This window comes from Quercus lobata, chromosome 9 (assembly GCF_001633185.2).
Source record: "Quercus lobata isolate SW786 chromosome 9, ValleyOak3.0 Primary Assembly, whole genome shotgun sequence".
NCBI classification, from domain to species: domain Eukaryota; kingdom Viridiplantae; phylum Streptophyta; class Magnoliopsida; order Fagales; family Fagaceae; genus Quercus; species Quercus lobata.
Window position 1 is genome coordinate 19,121,932 of NC_044912.1, and position 10,473 is coordinate 19,132,404.

A 10,473-nucleotide genomic window follows, 5' to 3' on the forward strand; every position below is an offset into this window, starting at 1 on the left:
ATTCACAAATTAATATAATGCAAATCATATAAAAACAATTCAAATTTACTAGCACATTAGCTTGTAAACATTTGTTGTAAAATATTCTAACTTTAGAATTTACCTTTTAAACAAGTAATGGATTAGGGTTAGAAAGATGTTTTTACTTTAATTAGTGGATGTAAATGTAATGGGTCCGACCCATTGCTTAATTTCATATGGGCTTGTTTTGTAGGCCTTTTGGGTCAAAGCCCATATCTGTGATCTGTCCACAAATGTTGTTTGGGATATGGATATAGATAGGTTCGGTTTATTTATCCTGTTTATTTGGTCTCCGTTGTCTGTAACTAGAAACAGATTCACCCAAAAAAAAAAAAAAAAAAAAAAAAAACGCGTACGACCTACCAAAAATAAATAAAATAGTGAATATAAACTTAGCGGGAAGCACGTATAGTTTTGAAAAAACCGAATTTTCAAAGTCTCCAACCGAAGAGGGCTCTCGTGTCACCCTATTTCCCCCTAATCTCCCGCGAAAATCTCTCTTTCTCTCTCTCTAATATCACTCCTTACACTTAGAAAAAGAAGAATCGAAGGAAAAGACAGAACGAAATGAAATGAAAGACCTTATCAAAAAAAAAAAGAAATGAAATGAAAGATCCGAACCCGATCTCTCATGTCGGACCCTCAGCAAGACCCGGCTACGACGTCGTCTCCATCATCTTCAACCGCCACCACTCCGCTTTCCTTACGATCCAAGCTCCGGAAAATCCCACGCATCCCAACCCGACGTCGTTCATCGAAGCATGACCAATCCGAAAACGAAAACGAAGATGAAGAAGAAGAAGAAGAAGAAGAAGAAGAAGGTGATGAAAACGATGGCGTAGTGGACCCCGGTAATGGTGAGAGAGATTCGGCGGAGCCGATTCTGGAACCGTCGTCGTTGGGGCTTAATCACATTCGAACTCGCTCATCTCATTCGCCGCTGCGATTCACGTCGTTGAACGACGATGCTCCTCCGACAACAACGACGACGACGACGGCGGCGTCGGTGGCTGCTTCAGGCACCGCCGAGTCCAACATGTCTAAGATCCCGATCACGATCCCGATCAAATCGGTCTTTTCTCGCCACCCTGCCATGTTAAACTCAGACCAACAAATTCGTACAGATCTCTCTCTTTCTGTGTGAAAATTTTACATTATACGTGAAATGAAATCTGAATTCTCGAATTTTGATGAAATGTGTATAGGGAAAAAGGTTCATTGGAGTGAAACTAGAGCGATGAGAGCGCCATCGCCACTCAATCTAGGGCTCAGTTTAGGGTTTGAGGTAATGAAATTGTTCATGAATTGGTACTTTTTTCTTTCTTTCAAAGAATGTACGTATTATTAGGTTTTCTGTGTTTGTGTGTGTGTGCGCGCGCCTGTGTGGGCAGGTTAATCATGCATCAGCATTTGCCAAGGAAATACATTCGCCTCGTTTCCAAGCGATACTGCGCGTGACGAGTGGGCGTAAGAATAGAAATCATGATATCAAGAGCTTCTCTCATGAGCTCAACTCCAAAGGAGTTCGTCCATTTCCGATTTGGAAGTCTCGCGCATTCGGCTACGTGGAGGTATATCTGTTTAAGCTAGAATATCTGTTTAAGCTAGAATAATGCTAGGAATACAAAATTTTATATAGGTATTGATATAGTCTATCGTGATTGGAGTTACACTAATTTCATTTTGTTCTATTACTGACACTATTTTTATTATACACCAATAAGGCCATGCCACAAATGTGAATGATGTCCCTATATTCGTTTTATAATGTATTATAGGGAGAAATCCCTAGGGATCATGGATATTTTGTAATACATGTTACTGAATAGAAAAGATATAGCTGTATAGAACTTTAATGTGAATATTATAGGGTGATAAGACTGTTTAATTAGTTCTTGCTATGCTTGAAGGTACATTGTAATATAGAATTGAATGGTAAAGATTTGGTTGTTTATTACTTTGTTAGGGGGGAAGGTAGATTTTCGTTGTGTTTTGTGGCATTGTATTTACGTTCCTTTAAATTTTTTAGGAGATTATGGTGGCAGTAAGGGCAAAGTTTGACAAGTTAAAGCAAGAGGTTAATTCTGATTTAGGTGCATATGCTGGAGACATGGTGGGTATGCTTGATAAGACCTCAGAGTCTCACCCTGAATGGAAGGAGGGGTTGGAGGATTTGTTGGTGGTTGCTCAGCGCTGTGCAAAGATGCCATCTACTGAATTTTGGGTGAAGTGTGAAGGAATTGTACAGAATTTGGATGACCGGAGACAGGAGCTACCAATGGGGATCCTCAAACAAGCACATACCCGCCTACTTTTTATCCTCACTCGTTGCACCCGGCTTGTGCAGTTCCAGAAAGAGAGTGGTTTTGAAGAAGATCACATCCTGGGACTTCATCAGTGCAGTGATCTTGGAGAGTATTCAGCTACACAGCCGGACTTTAGTGGGCCATTTAATGTGAAGGAGTTGAGTAAGAAGCAGGTAAAGAAGTCTAATGGGCAGGAAAAAGGAAGTCAGATTAATAAGAAAGGTCAAGCAGAACAAGATACCAGTAATGGAGCTGATGAGGTGGAAGTCAACACTGCCAGGAGTAATGATTCAGCTTCAAGTAACTATAGAATGTCATCTTGGAAGAAACTTCCTGGTGCTGCTGGGAAAAATAAAAAGGGCTATGATGCTCTTGAGTCACCCTCAAAGACGGGTGAGCTGCAAATTAAAGATGAAAAAAAAACTGGTGGTGAGGAGGGTATTGAAAATCTGGATACTCTGCCATGCCACCCTGAACAGTCAGAGGCTTCTGCAGGGTTACAGAGAGTCAATCTCTGGGATCAGCAAAATGTTGCATATGAGGATTTGATGATCTGTCGTATTTGTGAGGTAGAAATACCAACTGTGCATGTAGAACAGCACTCTCAAATATGTACAATTGCTGATAGATGTGACTTGAAAGGCTTAACTGTTAATGAACGGCTTGAAAGAGTTGCTGAGACTCTTGAAAGGATCCTGGAATCTTGGACTGCAAAGAGCACGCCTAGAAGCGCCGATAGTCCAAGAGGATCTTTTGAGGTTGCTAGAGAGTCTACATTAAGTACGCATTACTTAGATGATATGTCACCTAATAAGCCAAATAGCTTGGCTTGTATATTCTCTGAAGGTGTGCTTGACTGTGTCCCTGATGCTGATAATAACCTTGTCATAGATGACCGATGCGCGAAAGCCTCATCAGGAGGAACCTTGACACCGCGATCACCATTATTAACACCACGAACCAACCAGATTGAATTGCTTTTGAATGGATGGAGTGCTTTATCAGAGCATGAGAATTATCAGCAGGTATTTGACCTGATAAATAATATTCCCATATATTTGCCCATATATTGTTTGATTCCTTAAGATTAAAGGGCTTGGTATCTTTTTTATTTTCGGTTTCTGCATAAATTTATACAAATTTCGCCATCCTGCAAATGGTGTTTTTGGATCTTATACGTCAATTTGGTTCTTCATCATGCAAACTGTCTCTCTCCACCACCACCCCCCCCCCCCCCCTTTTTTTTTTTTGCTTTTCATCTCTGAAAAATGGCTGATACTAAAATTTGAGTATCTATCTACAATATTGACACACAACTTTCCCTTTTGTGTTAAATAATTTTTCCTATGTTACCTTCAAATGATTCCTCTTATTTTATTTTATTTTATTGATAAGCCTCTTTAACACTTTTTCATTTTGCTTAGCCTTTATCAAAACATGGTTTAATCAATGAGGTTCTTTTTGCATTTTGTTTTGGTCATTAGTATGGAGATTTAATGACATTGCTGGTAACTAGTATGATTTTCTGGCTGCTAATGTTGGGATTGCATTCATTTTGCTGAAATTATTATTTGTTAATCAAACCATGAATGACAGATAAACAAGTTGCTGGATATTGCTCGTTCTGTTGCAAATGTAAATAATTGTGACTACGTTGCATTGGAGTACATGATTGACAAGCTGGAAGAACTAAAATATGCCATCCAGGACAGAAAGGTGGATGCCCTTGTTGTAGAGACTTTTGGAAGACGTATAGAGAAACTATTGCAGTGAGTCAATTTTTAATCTCAGACTATATCTCATGTGTTTATTGTGGTTTTAACAAAATTTGAAATATGTCTACAGATTCTCTATATTTGAGCACCTCTACAATTAGTAAAAAAAATCTGATTTCCAGCTTCTATTGCCATCACATGTTTGCAATCTGAAATTTGTAGGGAAAAATATGTACATCTTTGTGGGCAGATAGACGATGAAAAAGTAGACTCAAATGGCATGGTTGATGAAGAGAGTTCCGTGGAAGATGATACAGGTCGCAGTTTACGCACAAGCCCTATTAATCAATCTTCTAAGGATCGGACATCGATAGAAGATTTTGAAATAATAAAACCAATTAGTAGGGGGGCATTTGGACGAGTTTTTCTTGCCCGGAAAAGAGCAACTGGTGACTTATTTGCTATAAAGGTCAGCATTTATACCTAACTGCAAACCGCCATGAAATGGATGAAATATTAAAATAGGAGTTGGTAAACAAGCTTATATAATTTCTGTAGTTGGACATATTTATACCTCCTGTTTCACAGTATATATGATGCTTAGACTTCATGCAATAGTACATGTAGTGTGACAGGGAAAGACCAAAATGTGTCCTTGCTCAATATCTTGTCTTGTTGGCGATTATTTATGTTTCCTTTTAATGTCCTTAAGACATACGTATTCCGTGTCTCAGCTCTATATGTTTATCATGGATGATCAAGTGAGTAGTTAGAATATAAGAGTTGTTGCTTCTTTTTATTTTCATTTTGATATTGATTACAGATTACTGCATGTATGTTCACATTTAAGTTTTTTTGTGTCTGCTTGTGTGTGTGTGTCTGGTCTGAAAGCTTAATTGCTTGTATATGGATTACAAGTTGAGAAAATCTTTATCTCAAAGTCTTTAATATGTTTTGAATATTTTTACAGGTTTTAAAGAAGGCTGACATGATCCGTAAAAATGCGGTTGAAAGTATTTTGGCGGAGCGTGACATCCTTATATCAGTTCGCAATCCTTTTGTGGTAAGGAGGTCCCACAATTTATAAACCTTTCAAGGATGCGTTGCACATGGATATACATTTCTAATGTGAATGTGATCTGATGATGAACAGGTCCGGTTTTTCTACTCCTTCACATGCAGGGAAAATCTATATTTGGTCATGGAGTATATAAATGGTGGAGATCTCTACTCTTTATTGAGAAATTTAGGCTGCTTGGATGAAGACATGGCCCGTGTTTATATTTCAGAAATTGTAAGGACTTATTTATATCCCTGTCTGTCTTAGATTTTCTTATTAATATCCGCTTCAGTAAAAGTTTCTCACAAATGGTACAAATACTTTCCTTTATTTCCCTCAGGTTCTTGCTTTGGAGTACCTGCATTCTTTAAATGTTATTCATAGAGACTTGAAGCCTGACAATTTGTTGATTGGTCAAAATGGTCACCTCAAGGTCAATGGTTTGCAGTTTTAATTTTTCACTGTTTAAATGATTTAAAATACCTTCATTTTGTTTGTTAAAAAAAAAAAACCTTCATTTTTGGAGAGAGTTTTGGAATAATTAATATTTATGTGCATTTTATATAAGCGTTTAGGTTTCAAAGTTTGTTTAGTAATTCTTTTTTTTTTTTTTTTAAATTTTTTTATGGGAATTTGTTTAGTAATTCTATTAAAAGAATTATCTTGAATAGCCTAAAATACCCTCAAAATTACTGAATATACTCAATCTGACCTTTTTATCATGTAGGGTGTGGAAATTCTATAGCTTGTACTTCTTTTTTTGATAAGTCTATAGCTTGTATTTCCTTAGAAATATATAGCTTTTCTTTCATTAGTCAATATCTAAGTTTATCAAAAATTGTCTTTGGAAAGGAGCAGTTTTTTTTTTTTTTTTTGGGTACAAATTATCAGAGGATGATACTTCCTTATGTAATATGTTCGAGTTTTTCTGTATACATGTGGAAGTTGAGTTGATTTGTAACACAGGCTACCTTCTCTTAAGGGGTTTTCATTTATTTTTTTTATCAAGAAAGACACACTCTTTGCTTTTAAGATTTAGAGTTCCATTAGTAATCACTTGCCTCCTTCTATTGTATGTTATGCCATGAAGGTTTTATTTGTCACTTCTCACAAATTTCTAATCCCGTGTTACAGTTGACAGATTTTGGGCTTTCAAAGGTTGGTCTTATGAATAGCACAGATGACTTATCAGGTCCACCAGATAGCAGTACAGGTTTTTTTGGAGATGATGAACCAAAGAGTGAAACTTCATCAAAAAGAGAACAGCGCCAAAAACAAGCAGTTGTGGGCACCCCTGATTATTTGGCACCTGAGATACTTCTTGGCATGGGACATGGTTCGCAATTTATCTAAAGATTAGATAGTATGATGGATATTCTTCAGTTTGGTTGTATGATCCTCCAACACTGTCCTCCTTGCAGGTGCAACTGCAGATTGGTGGTCTGTGGGTGTTATCCTTTATGAGATGCTTGTGGGTATTCCACCATTCAATGCTGAACATCCACTGGTAGGCTATCTGAATAAAATCATTGCTAGATTTAGAGGCTATCAGGAGTAGATGGTTGATTTTCGTTTTCTTTTTCAACTGTCATCAACATATGTATGTTTTAACTAATCCTTATCGCAATGAAATATATGACAAAGCTCTACATTTGTCTGGATTTTAAAGTTTCTTTTTATGCAAGCAACATGAAATATGTTCTTCGCTTTCTTCTGGCATATTTTATAAAAATTGGTGAAGCATACATCCCAAAAGCTTTGTGCTGGTTTTAGAGTTTATAGATTAAAAAAAAAAAAGAAGAGAATTACATAGAATCAAGTTTTTGCCGTTATATGATGAGTATATGGAGCCATATTTTAATTGTTTCTTTGCCCCTTTCCAAAAGCTTCATCTGCATTTTCTCTTCATATCTTGGCTCTGTTGGTGTTTCCATTGGTTGTTCTTTTTGGACTGCTAGCATGACTTTATTGTTTTCAAATCATGTTTGAATCATTTTGAGCCTTTAAACAGGGAATTGTAGGATTTTTGCACCAAATCATTTGATAATCATTGGTCTTGATCGTGAAACTTTTACTAATGGATCCTTTGTATTTGCAGCAAATTTTTGACAATATAATAAACAGAGATATACATTGGCCAAAGATACCTGAAGAGATGAGCTATGAAGCACATGATTTGATTAACAAGTAAGATTCATAAAATTAGATCTGTACATTTTCGGAATGCATAACTTAGGGTATTGTTGTTGTATGATTTGTGACCTCTTTTCCAATTTTTTTAATGTCTTTTTATCGAAAAATAACTCTTTGTCACTGTATTTATAATGCAAATGGTTATTGGAATCGCATTAGTGTTGTACTCATTATATATAGTGTGTTTTATGTGATTGAAATTGGGTTGTGTGGTTGCTTCATAATTTAATTCAGATACAAGATAATCATGTGAAAACTAAGCAGATAGTGGTAATCTACTACCTGGAATTCAGAAAATACTTATCTTCATTTTAACTAAGATTGCTTGTGCACTCCATTGCAGATTGCTGACTGAAAATTCAGTTCAAAGACTAGGAGCAACTGGTGCCAAGGAGGTAATTTTAAAGGTCATTAGATTAATTTTATTTTCAATTCATAAATTTAAGCAGAACCTTGACTTTCCTGACAGGTGAAGCAACATCCTTTCTTCAAGGATATAAACTGGGATACACTTGCCAGGCAGAAGGTTTTCTTATTTTAACTTTGTTGAATTTTTGGAATAAGTATTGATAAAATTGTGATTTTCAAAGTACTGTTATTGGCTGCAGGCTATGTTCATACCAACAGCAGAAGGACATGATACAAGTTATTTTATGAGCCGGTACATATGGAATATAGAAGATGATCATGTCACTGGAGGTAGTGACTTTGATGATTTGACTGAAACATGCAGCAGCGGATCATACAACTACGAACATGATGAATATGTATGCATGCTTCTTTGGTGTGATCTTTATGTCTATGCACCTAGGTCTTTCAATACATCAAAACATGAACCTGATTTCACTTGATACCAGTAGCTGTCCTGGGAAACTAAGATCTGATAAAATCTTAATATCAATTTGGTTGCAAAATAAAGTCATCTGTGATATGACTTGCTTTGATTTAAGATACCCAAATTCATATGGAATCGTGTGGATTTGGTAGCATAATCATAGCTAAATATTAGATAATTGAAGTTGAATATCCTAAACTAATATGTGTGAATTTCTACATTTAAAATAAAATAAAATCTTTTTGACCTACTTGCAGCCCTGTGTGATTACATACTGTTCTCACAATTGTATACTTGTGGTTCAGGGTGACGAATGTGGCATTTTGGCAGATTTCAATGGCCCAAACCTTGCGGTGAAGTACTCATTTAGTAATTTCTCATTCAAGGTAAGATCTGCCTCACCTAGTTATTATTTTGTCATCATCAGGGAAATTTAGATGTCACATGGCAATGAAAATTTTTCATTTTGCTTCTGCCGCTTTCAATATTTGCTGAGTACGGCTATATAATCTTTTATACTGGTTTAAAAATTTATGTTTGTATATTATTCTGGTATTTTGGGAGGTGGTTTCCAGTAGTTTTATTTTCAATCCTAGCAAGGAGTTCTATATTCTCTCCCTGGAATTGATGTAACTTCTATTTTAGCATTTTGGAGAAAATACAGACTGGTTTCATTCTTAATATGCTTTTTAAATTATAGAAACTGTTGATCAAGTTATTAGGTTGCCCTCCAAATTGAAAACTTGCTTCCTATTTTCTCAGAACTTGTCTCAGCTGGCTTCTATCAATTTCGATCTGGTTGTGAAGAGCTCCAAGGAATCGCTAGACAATTAGTACATAATGCAGTTTTTTGACAAGGAGGAAAGTCTCCAAGTTGAAAAGATCATGAAAAGGCTCATCTTGTCTGATATGGCTTTTATTTCTTGAATAGTAATTGTTCTTTCTGAAGACAAAGATAGGTCTAAGTCTCAATTCATGCTAACCAGCTTATTGTTGGACACTAGAAGCCGGTATGGTGTTTTGCTCTTACTTTATCTGCACTTAAAATGGCATTTCATTGTGAAAGGTCATGAGTAATTTTGTATTTGTGTGTGTATATAATTACATGCTCTTTTTGATTAGTTTTGTACCCTTTCTAGGTTTTCAAATTTTGTAAAAGGTTATAAATCATGTTTTAGTGCTTTAAATTTTCATGGGTCTCTTGGAGACGCCTTTGTTCTTGAGACCAGATATCTAACAAGAGAATTGGGAAAATGAAAATTTGTTGTAATTTAATTTGCTTCTCTTTTTTTTCCTCTATATTCATGGGGAAATGGACATTGTCGCACAGCTTGACCTTGGCCCTATGGAAATGGACAAGATCTCTGGTCAAGCAGGCATAATTCTATTAGTTTTTTTCCACTCTTGGTTCTTGAAAACATGTTAAGTTTTTCTGTGGGATGTTGCTAGGAACAAACTTCAGTGTGTCAATTAGAATATTTCAGATTCTGCTCTTTTATTTTAGAAGTTGAATTGTGTACTTTGCTTCCTTGATGGCCTCTGAAAATACAAATTCAAATATTCTTCGGGGTGGTGGTGTAAAGAGGCATTTGTACTTACAGGATATATAAAGTAAAAACCAATTTTGCAATAAATTTTGAAACTGGTTGTACTTAAGTAATATGGAATGAAGTTTTATTTATTTATTTTTATTTTTATTTTTATTTTTATTTTTTATCTATGCATTTCCCTCCTTTAAGTCAATATGATTGCCATTCTTTTAGCATCTGTACGTTGTAAAATACTTCCTTGCTTGTTAGAGATGTCAAAAGTAATCTGTGAATTATTAATTCATTGTGGAAAATTTTGCAATGGCTGAGGCTAATTTGCAATGAAAGGAAATTTTCACTGCCTAAAATTTGTCATGCTGAAAGAAGTTGTGCATAATGCAGGAGATATAAATGATTAAATTCAAGAGAATCATGAAGTTGAAACCAGAAGTAGTGTGGAAATTCGTTGTTATGAATGAATTAAGGGGCACTGCACACACCATGGGGTTTGAGCTAAGGCTGGTTATTCTACTTATCCCAGAAAAGAATGATATAACTAATGACGATGTTAAGTGGTGGAGATGCAATAGACCCAACTTCATTTCTCATGGGCTGAGAGATTTGTTTTTACCTGCCCCATCATATAACTAATTAGCAGCAACTTGCTCCATATCATACATTCTCTGTAATATGATTTCTTAGATTGTTTGCAGTAGGCAAAGGAAGAAATGACATCATTTGAGAAGGGAAAAAAAGGGAAGAAATCAATTGGGAAATTGATTTGATTTCAATAAGTCCTATTGGAAAGAGGTTT

The 10,473-nt window shown here is 35.8% G+C and overlaps 1 protein-coding gene across 2 annotated transcripts; it reads left to right on the forward strand.

Moving 5' to 3' along the window:
- Positions 1–579: 579 nt before the first annotated feature.
- Positions 580–10,473, forward strand: LOC115958835 (probable serine/threonine protein kinase IRE). Of its 2 annotated transcripts, XR_004084683.1 has the most exons (18): positions 580–1,139; positions 1,227–1,306; positions 1,413–1,592; positions 2,051–3,352; positions 3,924–4,096; positions 4,265–4,511; positions 5,013–5,105; positions 5,196–5,336; positions 5,443–5,535; positions 6,237–6,438; positions 6,524–6,609; positions 7,201–7,289; positions 7,639–7,690; positions 7,765–7,821; positions 7,904–8,062; positions 8,436–8,516; positions 8,893–9,140; positions 10,062–10,473. XR_004084683.1 is itself a non-coding variant. In XM_031077079.1 (17 exons), the coding sequence occupies exons 1-17, from the start codon at positions 653–655 to the stop codon at positions 8,962–8,964; spliced, it is 3,594 nt and encodes a 1,197-aa protein (XP_030932939.1). In that variant the 5' UTR covers positions 580–652; the 3' UTR covers positions 8,965–9,251. The 2 variants fall into 2 exon arrangements, 1 of the variants encoding a protein (XP_030932939.1); XM_031077079.1 differs by lacking the exon at positions 10,062–10,473 and having other exon boundaries at positions 8,893–9,251.

Bases quoted from the DNA above. Each gene is read 5' to 3' on its own strand.
- LOC115958835 (XM_031077079.1), top strand. From the start codon at position 653: ATGTCGGACCCTCAGCAAGACCCGGCTACGACGTCGTCTCCATCATCT. The intron at 1,307-1,412 runs GTAATGAAATTG...CTGTGTGGGCAG, and splicing joins GGCTCAGTTTAGGGTTTGAG to GTTAATCATGCATCAGCATT. The intron at 5,536-6,236 runs GTCAATGGTTTG...CCCGTGTTACAG, and splicing joins GTCAAAATGGTCACCTCAAG to TTGACAGATTTTGGGCTTTC.